This window comes from Triticum dicoccoides, chromosome 6B (genome assembly GCF_002162155.2).
Source record: "Triticum dicoccoides isolate Atlit2015 ecotype Zavitan chromosome 6B, WEW_v2.0, whole genome shotgun sequence".
NCBI lineage: Eukaryota > Viridiplantae > Streptophyta > Magnoliopsida > Poales > Poaceae > Triticum > Triticum dicoccoides.
In genome coordinates this window covers 3,185,513-3,207,926 of record NC_041391.1, presented here as the reverse complement: position 1 = coordinate 3,207,926, position 22,414 = coordinate 3,185,513, and the positions used below count along the sequence as shown (strand labels likewise).

Here is a 22,414-nt window from a genome sequence, read left to right as displayed (position 1 = left end):
ACTCACAGAAGATGAAATGGATGATGATGATGCAGGAGTACAAATGGATGAAGATACATGAGTACAAATGGATGAAGGTGCAGGAGTACAACATGCAGGTATAGCTATAGTGGTATTTCAGAAATTTTCAGTTAATGATGGAAGAAAAAAATCAGTTAAATTACAGAATACAGTTTGATGATATGATGATATAATCATTTGAGCATTTGATGATATGATCATATCATCATTTGATCATTTGATGATATGATGATATAATCATTTGAGCATTTGATGATATGATCATATCATCATTTGATCATTTGCTTATGTTCATTTGACCATTTTTCCTTTGATCATTTGATCATTTTCCCTTTGTTGTATTTCTTTGTGCAGGTGTTGAGCAATCAGTTAAAAAAAGGGATGGCCTCGATGACAAGCAAAAGTATGCTGCTTATGTTGCAATGCACACACTGTGCATGAGTAGAGGGGGCAAATTTGAAAGAGATGACAGGAAAAAGATTGCCAGTTTCTTTGGAGTGGGTGTATGGAATGTACAAAGGGTTTGGAAGAAAGCAATGAAGCAAATTGCTAATGGTCAGGAGGTGGATGTTTCAAGTGAGAGAAAAGGGAACTGCGGAAGAAAGCCAAAAGACATCAATCTAGATCAAATACCTACCATCCCACTTAACGAGAGGTCTACTATCAGGTCACTTGCTTGGCAACTCGGGTGCAGCCCTACGACACTCCACCGGAAGTTCATCTTGAAGTTGATAAAGAGGCATACAAATTGTTTGAAGCCATCTCTGAATGAAAAGAACAAGAAGGATAGAATGAAATTTTGCTTGTCAATGCTCGATGAGACAACAACACAAAACTGAAAGGCCAAAATTCAAGAACATGCACAACATTATTCATATTGACAAGAAATGGTTCTATATGACCAAGAAAAAAAGAAACTATTATCTGTTGTATGGGGAGGAAGAGCCTACGAGAACTCTGCAAAACGGCAGTTGTATTGGAAAGGTTTCTTGACAGCTGTTGCTAGGCCGAGGTGGGATAATGAAGGAAATGTGACCTTCTCTGGAAAAATTGTAATTTGGCCGTTTGTGAAAGAAGTTCCGGCTCAGAGGAGAAGCGACAACAGGCCAGAGGAACATTGGAGACAAAGTCTATAAAAGTCAACAGGCAAGTAATGAGAGAGTTCATGATAGAGAACCTACTGCCAGCAATACAAGCATCTTGGCCTGAGAATGATGCTGAGCAAACTATCTATATACAGCAAGACAACGCTAAGGCTCATATCTTGCCTAACGACCCAGAATTTATAGCGGCTGTGGAAAGAACTGGACTCAATATCAGACTAATTCAACAACCTGCCAATAGCCCTGATCTGAATGGCCTTGACCTTGGGTTCTTCAACTCGTTGCAATCACTGATAGATTGTCTAAGCCCTAGAACACTTCAGGATCTTATCAAGGGTGTGCTAGATGAATTTGGTAACTATGAGGTTTACAAGCTGAACAGAGTTTTCCTATCTCTACAAGCTTGCATGATTGAAATCTTGAACCATGCAGGGGGTAATGGGTATAAAATACCCCATGCGAACAAGGAAAGGCTAGAGAACATTGGGATGCTACCTCCAAGACTCACATGCCCTCAAGAGGTATATGCAAATGCCTTGCACAATCTTGGGATAATGGAGAGAGTTGCTTGTTGAGATGCTTGAGGAGTTGCTTGTCGAGATGCTTGTTGAGATGCTTGAGGAGTTGCTTGTCGAGATGCTTGTTGATATGCTTGTTGATATGCTTGTCGAGATGCTTGTCGAGATGCTTGAGGAGTTGCTTGTTGAGATGCTTGTCGAGATGCTTGTTGATATGCTTGAGGAGTTGCTTGTTGAGATGCTTGTCGAGATGATTGTTGATATGCTTGAGGAGTTGCTTGTTGATATGCTTGTCGAGATGCTTGAGGAGTTGCTTGAAGAGATGCTTGTCGAGATGCTTGAGGAGTTGCTTATTGAGTTGCTTGTTGAGATGCTTGAGGCGTTGCTTGTTGAGATGCTTGTGCTTATTTGTGTGGAGTATGTGTAACTCCTTATTTGTGTGGAGTATATGTAAACCCTAGAGATGAGGCTTATGTGGAGTATATGTAACTCCTTGAGACATGTTTGCAACAGGCTTGTGTGGAGTATGAGATGTGACTATGATCATTTGTATGAGAAGTGGCTATGATCATTTGTATGAGATGTGGCTATGATAATTTTGTAAACTCGACATTTGTACTATGATCATTTTGTGTACCTCCTTGTTGTGATAAGTTTTAAAAAAAATTGTATGGTCATTTGAACTCCTCATGTGTATGATCATTTGTGTAATTCCTTGTTGTGATAAGTTTTTGATTTTTTTAAATTGTATTGTACTCCTCATTTTGTACTCCTTGTTTTGAGTAAAGGAGAGGAGTATGAAAATTTTCTTATGAGAAGAGTAGGAGAGGAACAGTTTAAAGTTTCAGTGGTCAAAATAAAAGAAGAGAAGAGAAGTTAAAGCATGCACAACTTGCTTCCGCTACTGAAAATGAAGACAAAATTGCTGAACTAGTGTTGTGTGCAAGTGCAAGTACTCAAGTGCAAGCAAACAAAATTTCTTTGACTACCTATCATGTTCAGTAATCAAACTGAATCAAATGCATGCACATAATACTTGCATGTTCATAATACTTGCTGAAAAATTAAAGGAACAGTTTCATGTTCAGAATACTTGCATGTTCATAATACTTGCTGAAAAATACTCCAAGCAAAATTACTTCAAGCAAAATTGAGAAGTTAAATCTTGTTCAAAATTACTCTAAGCAACATACGCCGACCACATGCCTTATTTTAAACAGAACAAGGAATTCTAACTACCTTTTGTCAGGTGTCCTCCCAGGATGTGGGTGATTCAGGGTGTCGTGCCGTTACTGCATTGCAAAGAGATCAAACACAAGACACCGAGTGTGGCTGAATAAACACTGAATATCCCTGTCAAAACAACAGACATCTGAAATTATGGTCGACAGGTAGACAAACAGAGATCAGTTGACCTTATCTTACCCCATCAATTCGAGATAACTCTGCGTGAACTCTAGAGGTCCCCGTCGCCCATGACTCCAAGAGGCGATGACCAGTGATTTCAAGCATAGCACTAGCCCCGCGATAAATCCAATTGTCTGCAAGGATACAGTTAACACCAAATTCAGTCAAAAAAAAAACCTTTTACCCTTGCAGTGATACAGTGTTGCAGTTCATTAGGCAGAGACCTACTGCAGATATGTTCATCAGCGATATTCAGTAAACTAAATTCAGCGCGGGGGGCAGCTGCGAGCTACACAAACTAAATTTTGTCTTCATAATTTTTCTGAAGAAGCACATGTAGAACTAAGACAAATTTTCTGAAGTTTAACAAAACTACAGAAGCTGCACCATGACAAAACTACAGAAGTTGGAGTACAAATTTTCTAAAGAGAGAAGAAGACAATTTACTCCAGGGCTACATGAGTAACATAAAACGGTTTCTACTCCAACAAGAAAAATGCTACTGCTAATGCAAGCACAAGTTAATTGCTACTGCTAATGCAAGTTAAAGTTATACTCCTACAGGAGTACATTTTACTGAAAAGAAGAGAGGACGGGAGGACACTGTTGGGGTCTAACCCCTAGCTCTCTCTTGCACTCGCACTGGACGTAGGAAGAAGAAAGAGGAGCACTGGTGTTTGGCGACGAACGCCCGCCGCGCGTACGGTACAATTTTCTTTCATCACAAACTGTTACAACTGACTCGATATACAGCCGTATTTGTAGCTAACCGGGACGTAGCGCCCACGCTCGCCGCGGTCACCCCACGCACGCTTCCCTGGCGATCCGGTCTTCCAACGTAAGCTGCCCACTCCTCCGCTTGACCTGGATGCCATCATATGCGCCCGCCGTTGTTACACAACGGAGCTAGCTACAAAACTGGATTGACACTAATCTATCCTTGAACGGGGCCAAACCAACGTCCAGATTTGATCTAGACCTTGACGCAAACACAAGCACGTACTCATGCACCTACACGCCCTATGCATGCGCACGAACGCACACGATACACACGTACGCCCATACGTACATCTTGCCACGGCCGCGACGCGGCAACGGACCGGCGACTGGCTCAATCATCGCGCACACACACGCACATGATCACCACCCATACCGTGGCTTATTCCAACAGACACTGCTGCAAAAGCACAAGTTACTGCTACTCTAGTTTTAAGCAAGCATCACTAGAGTACTCCAAATTATCAATTCAAGCTACTGCAGTGCAAGCTAGTGCTATACTCCTACTCCCTTTTGTCAGAAATCTACACCTAAGAAACAAATCTAAACATTTCAGATTTGGAGTAGTACAAAAATATGGATTAATTTCCTTTACATTTCACTTTTCACAGCTCCTCCAACTCCAATATGGATTTTGTCGGCAGGTCGTACAGGAAGCATAGTTCAACTAATATTCACAGTAAGAACAAATTCCTCTGCACCACCGCAGATAAGTACACCAACATCTGCAGCTAAGGGCATGTACAATGATGCTATCTTAGGAGCGCCACGTAGGATAAATGATGAGGTAGAGGAGAGAGAACTCATAAGAAAAGACTTGTCTTATCTTATTTAAGAGAAGACAAGAGATGATCTCTTAGCACAATATGTCTCACCATGTTTTTAGGAATAGCTAGTTATTGAAGATAAGGCTAAGAGATGACCCATTGTAGACGTTTTTCTTTATTATCTCTAAATTACATGCAAGTCTTAAGATAAGACTATTTTATCAACCATTGTACATGCCCTAAGAAGAACATATGCAGCTAAGTACAGCAACATTTACACGGCCGCCTCCTCCTCCAGCGCACATTCATTAACCCCTATGAGTGGCCAGGCCATGGAGAGAGGGATCGATTCCTTACCTTGAGGTTCAGCTCGTGAGTAGGCGCTCCACTGTCGCCCCGCCGCTCCACCGCTCCGTTGCTCCGCCACTGCCCCGCCGCCGCGACGCTGCTCAACATCCAGCGTGACTTCGTCACCGGCGTCGGGGCACGCGGATCCATCATCGACGCGTGCGGATCCAGCGCTAGCGCACACGGACCCAGCGCCTCCGCCGCCCAGAAGCTCGTCGCCGGCGCTAAAAAGGTTGTCTTTTGACCTCGGCGTCTTGGATTTCTGGCGCCCGCCGTGGGAGGAAGCTGGCGACGACAAGGGGGAAAGGAGAGACCGGCGTTGTTGGTAGGAAAGGAGAGACCGGCGACGGGAGGAGAGGAGAGGCGGGCGAGAGGAGGGGATCTGGGAGTGGCGGGCGTGAGGAGAGGCAGACGAGAGGTGTGGAGCGAGTGGAGCGGTGGGAGGGCATTTTGGGAAAGTAGAAAAATCTCGTACCGTGAAAAAGTTTGTACGTGGATCGCTCCAGCGACTTACATTTCGGAACAGAGGGAGTATGATGATTGTTCTTGATCGACTGTTGCTAGTAGGATCAGTACAAGCAGATCATCTGTATATGTATATCATCTATACATGTAGATCGTGTGTAGATGCAGATTACATGAATATTTAAACTACACGAAAATTTGTTTATTGTAAATTGGGCAGCTCCCCCCAACTTGAATTTGGTAAACAAAGAATCCAACATCAACAAGTCTTAATAATAAGGATAATAGAAACCCGAGTCTTAGGATAATAGAAACAACACGTCTTAATAAGGTGGGAAAATGGAAAAGAGGATTGTTGCAAGCCAGGAAAACCCGCTGTCCATGCCATTGCCTGATCATGATGATGACCATATAGAGACACAGACTACGGGGCAAAAAACCTGGCTCACCACACTATCCTTTTATTACAAAATCAAATTGTAGCAGGGATAACAAGCAGTTTTAATAAAATAAAGTCTAAAGAAAAGTAGCACTGCAGTTTAACCGATCATCAAGCAGAGCAATATAATGCTTGTCATTCAGGGCTGGGCCGCCTCATTGTCATCCCCTGCTGCCTGATCCATCCTCTGTCCTGAAGCGCCACATTGGTTTGAACCTGAAGGTTCACCAGAACTGCTGCTGCCCAAGTTGAGGCAAGGGAAGCACGCCCACCGCCTCCACGTCCGTCGCTGCGCGGGCACCGGAGGAGATGTGCCGACGGCGTCGATGCTGCTTTCTGTCAGACGAGGGATGGGACGGTTGCCATCGTCATGGTGTATGATTTGCTCGGAGTTGGATTCTTCTTCATCCTCGTTATTGTCGTTGATTACAGAAGGCTGCAGAGGAGTTTCAACAGTGACAGTATGATCAAAAGAAAGAAGAGAAATGAGGAGTGCCAACAATTGAAAAATAAACCAGATGGCTAATTAGGAAGGAGTACAGTAAGTAGGTACCTCTTGCTTGGTGTGTTGTGAGTCTGGTTCTTCTTCATTCTCCTTGTCCTTGTTGTGGATTACCGGAGCAGACATACCAACAGTGGTAGTATGATGCAAAGTGGAGGCTGGTAGCATCTCTTGTTCCATCTGTTCCGAGTCTGATTCTTCTTCATCCTCCTTGTCGTTGATTACAGCATGCTGCAGGAATACCAACAGTTCCATCTGTTCCGAGTCTGATTCTTCTTCATCAACCTAAAAGTAGCCAACACTGGTAGCTGTCAGGGACTGAAAAAACAAACATGCCAAATAGACAATGAAACATGTAGTAAGTAACTTGCACCAGACATCGACCATATGTCGAGAGAGCAAGCGTGGGACGGTTAGGATGGGTGTTGATTGCTCGCCTCACTGCTGCGGTCACTTTGTGAACATCAGAAGCATAGGCATCATCAAAGTACATGAGAGCTCCCACTCTCCGAAGAGAATGGAGGTTTCCCAGGCTACCAATGAAGTCAAAACCAGTGCCGGCATCCTTCAAGGAACGCACTTCCAGACTGATACAAATAGATTCTAGGCTTTGCATGCTTCCCTGTCGAAACCTGAATGGCGCATACACCCTCAAGTTGCTCAACTTGGGGAACGCACCATCAGTGAATTCCATGCCCCCTGGAATCCATACCAACTCATGAATGGAAGTAAGGTTTGGCAAACCCCCAAGGTTCACTACATCCTGCTCCCCCAAATCAACCGAGTTTATGTGTACATCTAAGTCAGAAAGGTTCGGAAGAAGCGAAGAATTAATCCATGTCGGGAGTTTCCTGAAACGGCCCACTATGCGCAGATCACGGAGCTGCCGAGGGGGCTCATAGCCTTCCCAGGTGTCACCAAACGCCAATCTCTGAGTCCGCTTGGAACCAAGTAGTTCTAGGACTTGGATTTTCCGCAGATTGCATAAAGACTCCACAAAACTTCTCTCCCAGGAATCACATATAGGTTCTTTTAAAGTACAGATAAGCACCCTCAGCTCTGTCAGCTTGCTGAGCTCTTTCACAAACATACAAGACTCGTCAGCAACTTTCAAACGTAGCTCCTCCAAGGATGTCAGGTTCCCTATCCCATTCGGCACTCTCATAGAATCACCATCAGCACGCAGACACTTGAGTTTGCTTAGCAAACAAATACTCCGTGGTAACTCTTCTACATCAGTGCCACTCAAGATCAGTATCTGCAGAAACTTTAGGCAGTGGCGGAGCTTGGGCTGAATTTGTGGAGGGGCAAATGGGCTGGAGGGGCAAGAAACATGCTTTTAGGCTGATTTTAATTGGACATATGGGCTGAATACTAGAGGATATTTGCTAACTTTCTTATGGACTGGGGGGGCAATGGCCCAGGTTGCTCTCCACAAAGCTCCGCCACTGACTTTAGGTCTCCTATTTCTTCTGGGAGCTTCCTTATGCATGTGTTATCTAGACTCAGGTATCTTAACTGTGGTAACCTTCCAAGATTCTCAAGATGGTAAGGATGGTCTCTCTCAAAGTAGCACCTTTCCATGGCTAGAACACGCAACACATGAAAGTTTGAAAGTGATGGCACCGCATTTGGATCACGCATGGTGGCATAGCACGACCTCAGTTTCGGCATGCTCATGTTAGCCAGAGGTACATTTCTCTTTTGGACAGCTAACCTACGAGCATTGCATTGTGAAGCTGTGTGCTTCTCGTTAATATCCAGTATAGTAACAAAATTTTGTTCCTTTGATAATAAAGAAATCATATCGAGCACCATATCATGAATACGACAAGACTCTTTTCTGTTATATATATTCTCTACCAGCTGGATCATGCTTCTATTTGCGAGTTCATTATAGTAACTTTCTCCAGTCTCGTATAAACTTATTCCTGGTTTCTCACTGACGAAACCTTCGGCAACCCACTGCCATATCACTTTGTTTTTGTTGATCAAATAGTCTTCCGGATATATGCTCAGATGCAGAAGACAAGACCTTAGATGACAAGGTAGATCATGATAACTAAATAATAGTATCTTCCTTGTGTTCTCTACAACTGTGTTATCATCTCCAGATCCAAAACCAACAGAGTTGAATACTTTAGACCAGTCCTCCATAGGTTTACAAGCCAACAAACTAGCTATTGTAATTATAGCTAATGGCAAACCTCCACACTTCTGTAATATTTTGTTTGATACTTCAGCCGGTTGATTAAGAGGGCATTTATCTTTACCACCAAATAATCTTGTATACAGTAATTCTTCGACAAATGTTGAGAAAGTGGTTTTAGCTTGTAAATGTCATCGGTCTCTGTGGCGACACTGAGAATACGAGTAGTTATGATTACTCGGCTCCCATGATTGTTATCAAGCAAAGCACATTTCATAATGTCCCATGCTTTTAAATCCCATATGTCATCAATGACAATGAAGTACCTGTCCACATGACAACACAAGAGTCGTGCATTAGCTAGTAAAACCATCTACAAAATATGTGTAAAAAATGCATATCAGCCACCTTGATAAGAAATATAAATACGTATGGAATCGCTCAATCTAGTCTATCTAGAACAGGTACAATAAATAAAAGAAGGGAGCCAGCCACTGGAAAAATGCATGCATCAATTTTATTGATCAAGTCTCTTTCATCGAAAGTGTAGTTTTTATTAATTTCATCCATCAGATTTAAATATGCTTTATATACTAAATTTGGGTTTCATTTATTGCCTTGAACTCGGATTTATATTTCCAGTTCTAAACTGAATTTGTGAGAACGTTTGGTAGTTGTTAAGGACCCAAATGATATTAAAGCTGGAAAATGTTGGTAAAATCTAGTCCATCTTCTAAAATTACATCAAAACATGAATAGACTCTCGAAATCCAAATTTAAAACTGGACAAAATGAAATGAAACACAGGTGTTGGATTCAATGCCCTTATGACGCTGAGATGCACCACCTAGCTGATAAGAGTCAAAACCATCCTAATATGCTATGCACATTGTGTCGCTATGTCTAATGCATTAGGTTCTATACATCATATATCATGGTGTTTTCAAATTATACCTCCGTAATTGGGAATGGTTAGTCAGCTCTAATATTATGAGATATAAACCTGATCAAGGCAGAATGTTGTGTACCTTCCATTCTCAAGTAGTTGTCGGAGTTTGTCGATGAGTTGTTTTTCATCCAATATGGCTACATCACCACAACGCTCCAGCTTCTTGTCAAGTTCCAAGAGGATATCCCTGAGAACTTTCTTCACTTCAGGGTTTCGACCCACTGGAACAAAGCTGTGTATTCAAATTGTGTTTGAAGCCTATCATACACTGCCTTAGCAAGTGTAGTCTTGCCAAGTCCTCCAGGTCCAAAAATAGAGACTATCTTCATCTTGGGCTGCTGCTTGGGAACATTGCCATCACCATCACCATCTGTGAGCCTCTTGGTTAGCTCGTTTCGTGCGTCTTCAATGCCAACAAGCTCTTTCTGGTCCTTGTACAATGATAGCACGCGAGGGTCAACATTGTGTTTTCCAGTTACACTGGCAACAGCATCGTCAACCCTGTATCTATCACGCCGGTCAGCCACCTCTTGGGCACGGTTCTTAATGTCCCTGATAGCATTGGCAATCTGATGGCGAGTCTTGCCTTTGGTGAACAAGTTGGCCATGTCCCCCACCAGCCGGTTTGAGCTTGTTTGAGTCGGCGATGGCATCGGATTCCGATCCCTCGACGCGCAGCAGGAAGTTGTCGACGACATCCTCCATATCATACGAAAGCTCCCTGAGCTCATCAGCCCAAATGATGACCTGGTTGTCCAGCTGGTCCCTTGGCACCTCCGCCACCTTGACAAGGGCAGCGTTCATGCTCTTCATCTCCCTCTCGAGGGACTCAACATCTTTCTTGACACCCTTCTGCAGCTTGTACTCCCCCACGAGCAACTGGCCAAGCTTAGGGAGCAGCCTCCCCATGGCACCAGTCACCACCTCCATGGTGGAATTGATTGATCTTCGCTCTTAATGTATGGATCCTTTAGGAAGAACTCCTGCAACACACATGGATTGGAAGTTAGAAGACAGGGATCTGACCCATTGTAGGAAAATCAAAGGTAATTCTTCTCCATCGCAGGAAATACATCCACTACAACACCTAGGAAGCTTAGGTGCTCTGGCCTGGTTTGGTTGCGCCCCATATATTATTAATCAAATTACTGATGAAAGTTAAATCACACAAAACAAGGACGTCATGTAAATAGGGCCAGAGGAGGTAACTAGTAGTACCATCTAAAACAGTATAGATTGTTTGGCTCCACCCTTTTATTCATATACTGGACTGTATGCCTAGTTTTGTTTGAGAGTTAGGGATTAGCTGAAGAATGTTGTGGATCATCTGAAATAAAGTAGGGCATCTGAAATAAAGTTGGCTAACACCTGAAGCTTATTGGTTTTCTGCTTTTCATAATTTCAGCATATGCAGCAGTTTCAGCACAAAGGGGGGAGATGTCTTTATATGCATGATGATTATGGCATTAGCACTGTCGTGATTCCCTGTTAAAAACTAATAATGTGGCCCGAATTCTTCTTTTTTCCCCGTGAGGCCAAAACAAGGGCAGATGATTGTCCTTGTTTAGTCAGATTTGATGTATGTCTTGAGTTTCTTTGAAGCTATACATACTACAAGTCTATGTATTTGGATCTGCTCTCTTTCAAGCTATACCTATCATCATCAAGTAAATTTTGTCATTTGAACAGATTTATAGATCACGGAATCTGACTGTGGACAGCAATGCTTGCTTGACAAAAAGGTGGCACCCAATCCCTGCAGGGATTAGATCCATCTACTAGCCAGGGGATCTAATAAGTGTTGTCACTTGAAGAGATTTGCATATGAATGCCTAGTAGGACATCACAGAATCAGAATGTGCACTGCAGGGATTAGATCTATCTACTACCAACAAAACAAGGCCTTACCGAGTGCAAGCAGAAGCAGCATAGCTGCTAGGTTCTTGGGCGACTGCCTCCAAATGCTGCCGTCTTCTGGCCATCTTCTAGGATCTTGCACTGCCGTCTTTTGGCCGTCTTCTAGGATCTAGCAGCTAGCAGCAAGATCCCCTGGCAGGCAGCTTGCTGGGATAAGATGAAGAGGAGCAGGTCAGGTGAGAGATGGAAACACAAGAAGAGGAGCAGAATAACAATTAATTTGAGGGGAAGAGGATAGAGAGCGCTTACAGGAGCTAGCTAGCTAGCAATGGCGGTTGAGGAAGGCGATGGATCTACTCTTCCTTCAATATGAGCGCCATGGTTGGATTTGGATTTTGGATTTGGATGGAACACGCAGCAGAGTGTCCAGAGCAAGATGAGCAAGAGCAATGGTGGTTCCCTCCCCTTCCCTTCCCTTGTTGAGAGCAGAGTCTGCGGAGCAAGGCAATAATGGAGGAGGAGGAGGAGGAGCACTGTGCTAGCAATAATGCAGGGCAGAGCAATGAAGATGAATGCGCCAGCTGGTTGCTACAGTGTACTGCATGCGTTATTATAGATGTACTGCTATGAAGCACCCTGGACATCCACATCCAAGGACAAGGAAGGAGGCTGCCAAATACTACAACTCCTACAATAACATGAAACACCTCCTCAACTAGTAATAACACTAGTATGTATTTGGGATTTTCTTATCGAGAACTATATTTATATTGGGTTATTTTTAGGTACATTCACTCTTTTGTTATACCTTCTTATGTCATGTCATTAGCTCACTGGTGTTTACTGACAAGGCTCTCGGTTTGTTGTTGATAAATGATGAGTTCTGAGTTCTGACACACTATACACGTTGAGTTGAGTGTATTTTTCAGCTTAACATAAATCAAGCCCTTTTTTTCTTGAGAAATCAACTAATAATCATGCCAAATCGCCAATTGAGGCCTAAGAAATATCTCCAACACCAACCCCTAAAACAGACATGGTGTCCTTCTTGTTCGTATTGTAAGTCCTTGTTCCTCATGTCCGGCATCTTCGCCGGTTGTGACACCCGAGGAGTGAAGTTGTGGATAGCCGGCAAGGAAGAGTGAGACATCGGACACAGTTGTGCCTACATGGGGCACAGATGCCTCTCATGTCCTACTCTTCCTCATCAAAGTTCAGGTCCTCTACAACAATGGCAGCCACAACTTCGGCACTCGCAAACTCGTCGAAGATTTAGCCCTTCGTCAACAGGTGATGTGCGAGAAGGGTGAGGTTGTAGCGTTGCTCGTTCTGCGCCAGCCAGAACATAGACATCAGCAATGTCGGTGGGTCCTTCGTCAGCCGGTGATGTGCGAGAAGGGTGAGGTTGTAGCGCTGCTTCTTCTACGCCAGCTGGAACACATACATCGACATTGTTGGCGGGTCCTCCATCATGCGGCGGTGAAGTGCGCCTGCACCTGCTCCATGGTGAAGCCAGCACTGGCACGAGTAGGTGAGACGACTTGTCGTTGGAGGCCTCCTCCATCGCCGGGTCATCATCGGTCCTCTTCGGAGAGCTCACCGGCAGGCCAACCACTATCACTACAAAAAAAAATACACTTCCGTGATGATACGTGTTTGTCACAGTAGGTCGCGTTTTTTGTCATGCATGTATATCCATGACAAATTTATGACAGAGTCAAGATAGTCATACCTCTGCTATCGTAGAAGTGTTCCACGACATTACCAAAATTATCATCACGGAAGTGTCCACTTCCATGACGATAAATCGCGCGTCACAGAAGTGCTTTCGTCAAGGGTGACCGACACGTGGCATCCACCATAACGGAACGCCGTTAAGCTATCGGGTCGGATTTTGGATCCGATAACCCGTTAACAGCCACGACCAATGTCGATTTTGCACGTGTAAAATTCTCATTGGCTGACGGATCCACATGTCAGCTCCACGTTGGCACATGTGTCACTCATCCAACGATCGAGATGGGTCTATGATATGTTGACACGTGGACCGGCCCAAAAGTGGCCCACAAAGTTTAAATGGGCCGGCCCAATCGAAGGCCCATAAGATTTAGCGGACCATAATGGCCCGGCCCAGCTAAAGGCCCACAAAATTTAGCAGACCATAATGGGCCGGCCCAGCTAAAGGTCCACAAGATTTTGCAGAAACAATGGGCCGGCCCAGCTAAAGGCCCACAAGATTCTGCAGACCATAATGGGCCGGCCCAGCTAAAGGCCCACAAGATTCTGCAGACCATAATGGGCCGACCCAGCTAAAGGCCCAACATTCTCTGTCAAATCGTCCCGTCAACGGCCTGGTCTAAACTTGTCATCAATGCGGCCCATGATCACTTCTGGCCCGTTAACAGTCCGCTAAGTAATTGGGCCGAATTACGGCCCGGTGTATTTCCCGCCTGTTAAAGGTCCGGCTTTATTTGGACCCATTTACAGGCCATCAAAACTTTCGGCCCATAAACGACCGTGAAGGATTTGGGTCATATTCGGCCATGTCTGTCATTCGGCCTGTTAGAGGCCCACTATAGATTTGGCCCACTTTCGGCCTGTTGTCATTTTCGGCCCGTTAAAGCCGGACGTAAACCATGGGCCATATGTGGCCCAACGTCATATCGGGCCCACTAACGGCCCATATAAAAATGACGATAATCTAGCCCGACGAAAGTTCCGGCTTGTTAAAGGCCCGTGTATTAGGTCGGCGCATTTACGGCCTGTCCGAATTTTTGCCTGTCAAATATCTGCATCGTAAATGGGCCACCATTTCGGCCTGCTAAGTCCAGTGGGTTATTTGGCACAATCAGGGCCCAATCTCACTTTTGGTCTATTAAAGGCCCATGTTTTTTATGGGCTCGACATATTTACACCTGTAAACGGCCTACTTTTACTGAGGGCCCAAATTATGTTTAGGCCTGTTAAAGGCCCACTATGGGCACAAGCCTACCAGAAAAATTTGAAAGCTTATGCTAATTTAAGCCCAGATATTTTTAGTGGGCTACATGCCAATTTTGACCCGTAATCGTTTTTAGCCTAATTGGAATGGGCCCGAAGAATGTTGGCATGTTGGGCTCCTACGAAGCTTTCGTCCGAATACATTACTAAGATAAACCTACACTATACAAAAATAGCGTCATAATTACTGCAGCATGTGGCAGCATCATAAATGTTGTATCACAACAAAATAAATTCCAATCATACAACAAAAGGCTTGTTGGCATAAAGTTTACAGTCCTTCCAGATAAAAGCACCATTAGATGTATAGAGCACAGATCATTTGACCTGAGTGCTAATGTTTCAGGCTGTAGAATCTGATAGAGCAGCACGATCTCCACCTATTTTCCGCCATTGTTCTTCAACAACGAAGCGAATGTCTAATAGTCTGGTTTTAAAACCATTCATATCTTGACGGCATTTCTCAACCACTATTCTTGTTTCCGAAACAACGTCCATTAGGGATTGGACTTGTGTCTGGAGCACAGATATATCACTCTGTCTAGCAGGAAGATTTTGTTCAGTAGGCGATTTGGACGAGGTTACCTTGACAACCAACCCAGAATTACACAGGAAGGTGCTTTTTGCACTGTTAGTGGAGAGATACTGACGCACTGCAGCAAGAGGTGACATTGTGCCTGTAGTAGCCTCGTCACCTTCAGGTGGTTGTGGTTGTTCAATCATTTGTTCCATAGCTTCCTGAAAGTTTGAACTTGTAGATTAGTGTACCAGTGAGTTACTAATAAGACAAAAACAAACAAAGTAGGTTAAACGTTTATACATAACTTATTTTGGTAAACTACTGTAATACATTAGCATGTATTGTAGTGCCAACTACATAATAAAATCACTTTCGGAACATATGTCCATGTAGCATGCCTACTGTATTGTCTATTTCCTCACATTCGTTGACATCTAAGGATAAAGAGACATGGTTTAAAGTAGGATGAACATAGTATGACATCATTCATATCATGGGCAAACAGATATAAAACAAACATGCTAATTTATCATCGTGTGCGCACATGAACATAACAACTAGATTACAGATCAAGACCAAAAGAATATCCTTCATCTCTTTTAAACCATGTAAGGTGAAATGATACGTTAAGACAACTGTGTATAAAAGTGAACATAATAACTGATATTGGCTGCAAACCAAGTAGTTAAATGAACACATCACAGTACCAATCAGTTCAAGGCAGGAGGAGTAAGGACTTACAACAGCGGCTTGAACTGGTGTGCTCATGCTCTTCATCTTGCTGGTGTGGCAATCCTTGAAGATTTGCACTGCATTTGGTTCAGGTTCTTTTTGGTCCGCACGGGCTTTCCGCTGTATTTGGAACAAGTCAATATAGATACGATAATATGGCACAAAAAAAGAAGGAAGTAGCAGCTATTTACAAGAGCCTCGCAGTGTGCAATATAGCTACGAGATCTTGTTGTCTATTAGAATTTCACTTTAGAACGGTTGGTTTTGTTCTTCAAACAGTTAGCCTAGAAGAAGATACACTTGTAAGGCACATACATAAATACAAGTTCAATATGTGGTCTGATCAAATACATATAGCCTACCTGATACTTTGGATCAGACCAGTGTTTAACGAGGGTTGTCTAGTCTTCATCTGTAATATATTCCACTGGAGAAGTTTGGGCGATTTCATTGTTAGCCTTGCCTTCAAAGTGAGATTTTCTAAGGTGGTACCGATACTGTCGCAGAGCAGACTGAAAAACATGAGTGCATGCTTGTTTAGTTGCATCATTTTTCGGATCCAACTTGAACCTCATCTGTTGAAAAAAGAATGTGAGTCTTATTAGGAGGAAGCTAGAAAGTATGGAACAGAGCAAAACAATATTACTAATTGCGATGAATAACATTACTTACAGATAAATGGTCAGGGAAGGTGTTAAACTGGGTATTGTCTTTCTCATTCCTGTACTGGATCCACGTTGGGAGGATACACGCATGACACCTGATGGCAACGGCTGCCTCTGATACTAACTTGGCTGACTCTGTAGCATCACGTGGCCTTTTTAAACCTGCCTCAAAATGGATCTCCATTCTTCCTCCTTTAGATTTTGTTAATCTGTCAAACATTATCCCTGATGTCTGTTTCCGCTTGCGCCGTGGTGCTAGTTCAACAACGAATATGGAAAGTGTTAGTGTATATCAAATTGCAACTTGACTTGGTCAGGTATCGTCTTGGTGTTGATGCTCATGAGGTTCATCTGATCTTGCCAAATCCTGTTGTGTCAATAGTGCTTCGGAAGTAGTGTTAGGTGTGAAGGCAGCTTGGGAACTGGCCAGTTCCAGACCAAACAAATGAGTAACTGGTTGAGATGCTGGTACAGTTGAAGCGGATGCTGCAGCTGGTGGAGCAGGTGATACTGTGTTTGTAGATTTAGCCGGTGGACTTGGACCTTCTACTGCACTATAAGTACCAGCAGAATCTCGACGGCAGAGCCTTTTCCGTTTCACTCGACGAGTAACAGCACTCCCTACTATATTATTTTCCTTGCTCTTTTTTGACTTTGTCATGTCAAGCTGTACCCACAACACAAAAAAATAAAATCACTCTTTAGAACTCATTGATGCATGATACAGACAAACAATACTTTGATGTAAGACAACCGTACGTGGAGAGGCTGACAGCTGGGTCCACGGCCAAAGCCCAGTTTTTTTTTTGTGATTTGCCAATTAAGTTGCTTTGTCAGGCCTGTTGGGCTGCAAATCTTTCAAGACGAGGAGAGCTTTTCATTCGGCTGGCCGAGAAAATGGCCCATCAGTAATGAGAAATGGGCTGTACATTTTTAAAACACATCAAACCGGCAATTAGTTTCATATTTTTTTTCATTTCAAGATTTTAAATTACATTAATTTTTATGCGTGGAGAATTTGTTGAATTTTATATTGATATACATTTATTTTTAAAATCAGTTTGAATGTGAGTCAAAATTTTGGGATTAAAAACAGTTTGGACCGCACCAAAATATGCAAAATTTCGTATAATTTTTTAACCGTGGCCACAATATGGGCTGTAATGCTAACAAAAAGAATATGAGCTTAAAAAAAACCTTAAGAATTAGCAAATGGGTTGTAAATTATTAGAAATAATGGCAGATGAGCTGTATGTTGTTTTCCACATATTTGAGGCTTTCCTAAAAAAAAGATTGACGCACAAGCAGTGATGGTTGGATGTCCATCCAACGGCCGTCGTGCTTCTTTAATCTCTGCTCTTCCTGTTCCAGCCGCTCAAACAAGCGCCGGCGGGACTGCCTGCTCCCTCCTCCCCGCGGCCGGCTGTGCTGCCGCGCAGGCCTCACCGACCCACCGTACTCCCATCGTCGGCCTAGCCATCCCTCTACTCACCCACACCTGCTGTTATTCTCCGGCGACAGCAGACGAACCAGTAAACCATCATTCAGTCGTACTCCCCTCCGCGTGGGAAACAACTGCTGAGTCTTCCCTGCCTCCGTGTCGTTCCCTTCCTAGGCCTCGCCGCCGTCCACCGCCCTGGTGCTCTCGGCGCGGCCTGGTCAACGTGGTCAACGACCGACATGCATCTGAAGTGGATTGTATGTGGAGAGGCCGATAGCTGGGTCCACGGCCGCACGCAAGGAAATGCCTCCTTATTATGCGCAAAATAATGATTCGTCCACCTGACATCAGGGACCCACCGAAAGGGCCTCAGTATTTCGCGAAAAAAACGTCACCGCCGCTGACAGCTCAGACCCACCAGCTATATCTTTGCACGCAAGGAAGTGCCTCCTTATTACGCACAAAAAAATGAATACTCCCCCTGTTAGCCTTGTGTTCCTGTTTCTTTCTGAAATATCTGTGCATGGCCAAAGTCGCCAGAGCCAAAGGAAAAAATGAAAAGGAATCAAAACGCAGTCGTTTGAGTGGTACCGACAATAATCTGGCACATCAAATTTACTACTTTTTTTGGCAAACTGATTCACTACATTGATATATCCACAAAGTACAGAATTTGCAAATACAGATATACTACTAACTTCTACAATTCCGTCACAACAAATTGTTGAACTAATATGTATACAATGTTCCTCATACCATGGAGGGGAGCACGCCTGGTCGCGGGCATCGTCAGACTTGAAGTCATAGGAGAGGAGGTCGGAGCAGCGCTCCCTGCCATGGTTGTGGTGGTCGTGGAGGAACGGCTCCAGTGACCCGCGGCTCCCATGGCGAAGGGGGCGCGGCGGGCGGCTCCGGCAAGCTGAGCGGTGGGGGGGCGAAGGGCGGCTCCGGCGGCACGCGGCTCCCGTGGCGAAGGGGGCGGCTCCTGCGGGGGCGGGGCGAAGGGCGGCTCCGGCGGCCCGCGTCTCCCGTGGCGAAGGGGGCGGCTCCCGCGGGGGCGGGGCGAAGGGCGGCTCCGGCGGCGGCTGACAGCAAAGGGAGGAACGGCGGGGCGGCGAAGGGCGGCTGACGGCCGCGGGAGGAACGGCGAGGTGGCAAACTGTCCGGGCGGGGGGAACTGCCGCGGGGGGAACGGCGAGGTGGCAAATCATTATCTTATTAACTATGATAACTATGTAATCAAGATTATACTTGTTAAATATATATTACATTATATAATTAATGTAAATAAGTATAAAAATTTAATATAAAAAATAGTATACATCAAAACATCAATACGAAATAATTATAATAAATTTTGTTTTTAACAAAAAAAGTAATTTGCAGAATAATACACAACAACTTGTATAACACACGATGATGATATCTCTAATTCAAATACACGATTTAAGTTTTCTTCCTGTTCAAAAATCGTCCTCTCATTTGATTCCAGGACTGCATATACCACTGTTTATATCGCTGGTGTGGTAGTATATAGTCTTCTTACGGACGATCTCAACTGTCGGAGGAGTGGTAGCAACATCTAAAAACCTTAGAATCGTTGTCTTGCATTTGATATTTACTCCGCGGTAGCCATTTGTGGCGGCGCCACCTGTTGTCGACCCGACACCTTCGCCGCCGATCGGCACGAACGCTACGCGCCGTCCAGTCCCATCTCAATGTTTTAATTTTTTTTATAATTAAACCTTATTATTTAGTCACTCCATATATCTTTGTTTCTTTTTAGTTAATTTTGAAAATATTATTTCACTTGTTCCTGTTTGAGTAGCGACCGGAACCCTATCCATCTTTTGGGTCGCTCATCTGCTCTGCTTTGGCGTGCACGCGCGCGTGATAAAAATAATAAACATTAAGCTTAGGGTTCTTTGGCTTGGTTTTTTTGCCTTTTTTGATCCTTGTATAGGGAAGGAAGAAAATAAATACTGTATCTTTTTTGTAGGGAAACGTAAAAAAACAAATTGGAGTTGGATGATAGCATAGCAGCACGTGCGTGTGGTTGGAAGCGAACTTTGTTTGGCACGCGCGCGTGATGGAAAGATGGAGCTAACCAGTAACCACCAAACCAAGCCCAGCCATGGATTCTATCTAATCGTGTCTATAAGTATTCCATCCATGAACTCCATCCATCAGCAAGTGAAGTGAGAGCATACCATACCATCGGAGGAGGAAGAAATCTCAAAGAAGATGGCGCGCGTGGAGGCGCTGAGCATGAGCGGCGCCACGGCGATCCCGGCGGAGTACGTGCGGCCGCAGGAGGAGCGCCAGGGCCTGGGCGACGCCTACGACGAGGCGGCCGCCAGCTGGTCCGCGGCGGGCTCCCCACGGATCCCCGTCGTCGACGTGGCTGCCTTTGACGCCGCCGACCCGGCCTCGCCCGCCAGCCGCGCCGTCGTCGACGCCGTGCGCGCGGCAGCAGAGGAATGGGGCGTCATGCACGTGGCCGGGCACGGCATCCCGGAGGACCTCATCGATGCACTGCGCGGCGCAGGCACCGGGTTCTTCCGCATGCCGATCGAGGACAAGGAGGCCTACGCCAACGACCCGGCCGCCGGGCGGCTCGAGGGGTACGGCAGCCGGCTCGCCGGGTCCGCCGGCGAGGACGGGAAGAGGGAGTGGGAGGACTATTTGTTCCACATGCTCCACCCCGACGCCCGCGCCGACCACGCGCGCTGGCCGGCGCACCCGCCCGAGTACGTGCCCGTCACCAAGGCCTTCGGGGAGCACGTGAGCGCGCTCTCGTCCCGGCTCCTCGCCATCCTCTCCCTCGGGCTCGGCGTCCCGGCCGACACCCTCGAGCGCCGCCTCCGCCTCACCTCCGCCCAGGTGGAGGATGACCTGCTGCTGAAGCTCAAGATCAACTACTACCCGCGGTGCCCGCAGCCGGAGCTGGCGGTGGGCGTGGAGGCGCACACCGACGTCTCCGCGCTCTCCTTCATCCTCACCAACGGCGTCCCCGGCCTGCAGGTGCTCCGCCCCGGCCATGATAACTGGGTCACCGCGCGCGACGAGCCGGGCACGCTCGTGGTCCACGTCGGCGACGCGCTCGAGATCCTCAGCAACGGGCACTACACCAGCGTGCTCCACCGCGGGCTCGTCAACCGGCAGGCCGTGCGCGTCTCCTGGGTCGTCTTCGCCGAGCCGCCGCCCGACTCCGTGCTGCTGCGCCCGCTGCCGGAGCTCCTTGTGGACGGCGCCGAGACGCCGCGCTTCGAGCCGCGCACCTTCAGGCAGCACCTTGAGCGCAAGGTCCTCAAGAAGACCAATGATCAACAGGAGGATGAGGAGGTTAAGAAGCTGCCGGTCGCCGCTCAAGAGGAGGAGAAGGAAGACGCCACGAAGACGCCGGTCACCGCTAAAGAGGAGGAGAAGGAGGAGGCAATGAAGCCGCCGGTCGCCGGCGAGGAGGAGCACAATAAGGACCTCAAGAAGAAGGAGCAGAGTGAAGAGGAGGAGACCAAGATGGCGCCGGTGGCAGCCAACCTAGTGCAAGTTAATTAACCAACTCATCCTACAATAATTACCATAATGGGTATTACTACTCACATGGGGTAATTGTACGAATAAGTTTGCTTGCTATTGAGAGGTGATGAGACAAATATATACTCCTTCCGTTCCGAAATAGATGACCCAACTTTATACTAACTTTGATACAAAGTTAGTACAAAGTTGGGTCATCTATTTTGGAACGAAAGAAGTATTAATTTTACGCTTTATTGTGATATTAGCAAAATATGTGGGTGATTGGGTGGTTCCATTCTCCACAAAATATGTGAAATTTAAGGCACAAATGTGCTTCTTTGCTTGTTGATTGACATGCTGTCGCTCACACAAATAAGAACCGACAAACAGTGAATTGTTTTGGACCCTGTTAGGACATGGTAGTTTCTCCCTGAGAAGGCAATTTTTATGTTAAAATATTGGAATTTGGTCTATTTTAGGCTAGCTCAGTTATCATTTTCAGAATTTCTAATAAATTTTAGAGGCCCACTTAGCCGATTCAGACGGTCTACTTTTTTTTGTCAAAGCGGAAGAGCTGCAAAAGCAGAAGCAAAAGTCCAAACAAACATGGTCCTAATATTGCTAATGATTTTGCCATAGCTTCCGTTACAACCCTTTTCAATATCTCTCGAAATTTGTTTGCAATCAGTTGCAACGATGAAGTCCTGAAGAAGGAGGTCTTCAGCAAGGGAAAGGGCCCCCCTACATGCAATAGCTTCCATGCATTTGGGCCTAGGATGATGGACTGGTCTGCCGTAAAGATGTGACTCTCGGATAATTAAGCTACAGTAATCCCCTTCTAATGATGCCATGTCAACATGATTACTGTTTCTTAAGCTCGCGTTGGTTCGAAAACAGTTCAAATTCAAATCTAAAACAAAGTTGAAAATAAAAGTTTTCAAACTTTAAAACTAAAATGTTTAAGTTGTCGCAAATAATCATTTGTTAACATTGGTGGTGAGCCAACATTTTTGGAAAAGTGTTTAAATGCACGAAAATAACTAAAACAGTGGCTGGAAACAATAATTAACTGCCTTTTATAAATTATAAAATATTAAACTAAATTATTTAGATGTCGCAACTTTTTGTGGCAATGGGCTCGGTTAAAACACTAATTTAGGTGTTGGTCTCATACTTTTATAAAACTAAATTCTACTCCTAGTGAAACTAAAACTGTAAAAAAGGAAAATACAAAG

General features: G+C 45.1%; 1 protein-coding gene and 1 pseudogene across 1 annotated transcript; one reads left to right on the top strand and one right to left on the bottom strand.

Annotated features, from left to right (window-relative positions):
- Positions 1-5,665: 5,665 nt before the first annotated feature.
- LOC119323888 lies at positions 5,666-11,864 on the bottom strand (annotated as a pseudogene).
- An 8,040-nt stretch (positions 11,865-19,904) lies between these two features.
- LOC119324987 (leucoanthocyanidin dioxygenase 2-like) lies at positions 19,905-21,440 on the top strand. Its single transcript, XM_037598747.1, has one exon. The coding sequence runs from the start codon at positions 19,905-19,907 to the stop codon at positions 21,216-21,218; it is 1,314 nt and encodes a 437-aa protein (XP_037454644.1). The 3' UTR covers positions 21,219-21,440.
- The last annotated feature ends 974 nt before the right edge of the window (positions 21,441-22,414 follow it).

Coding starts and splice junctions, on each gene's coding strand:
- LOC119324987 (XM_037598747.1), top strand. CDS start 19,905: ATGGCGCGCGTGGAGGCGCTGAGCATGAGCGGCGCCACGGCGATCCCG.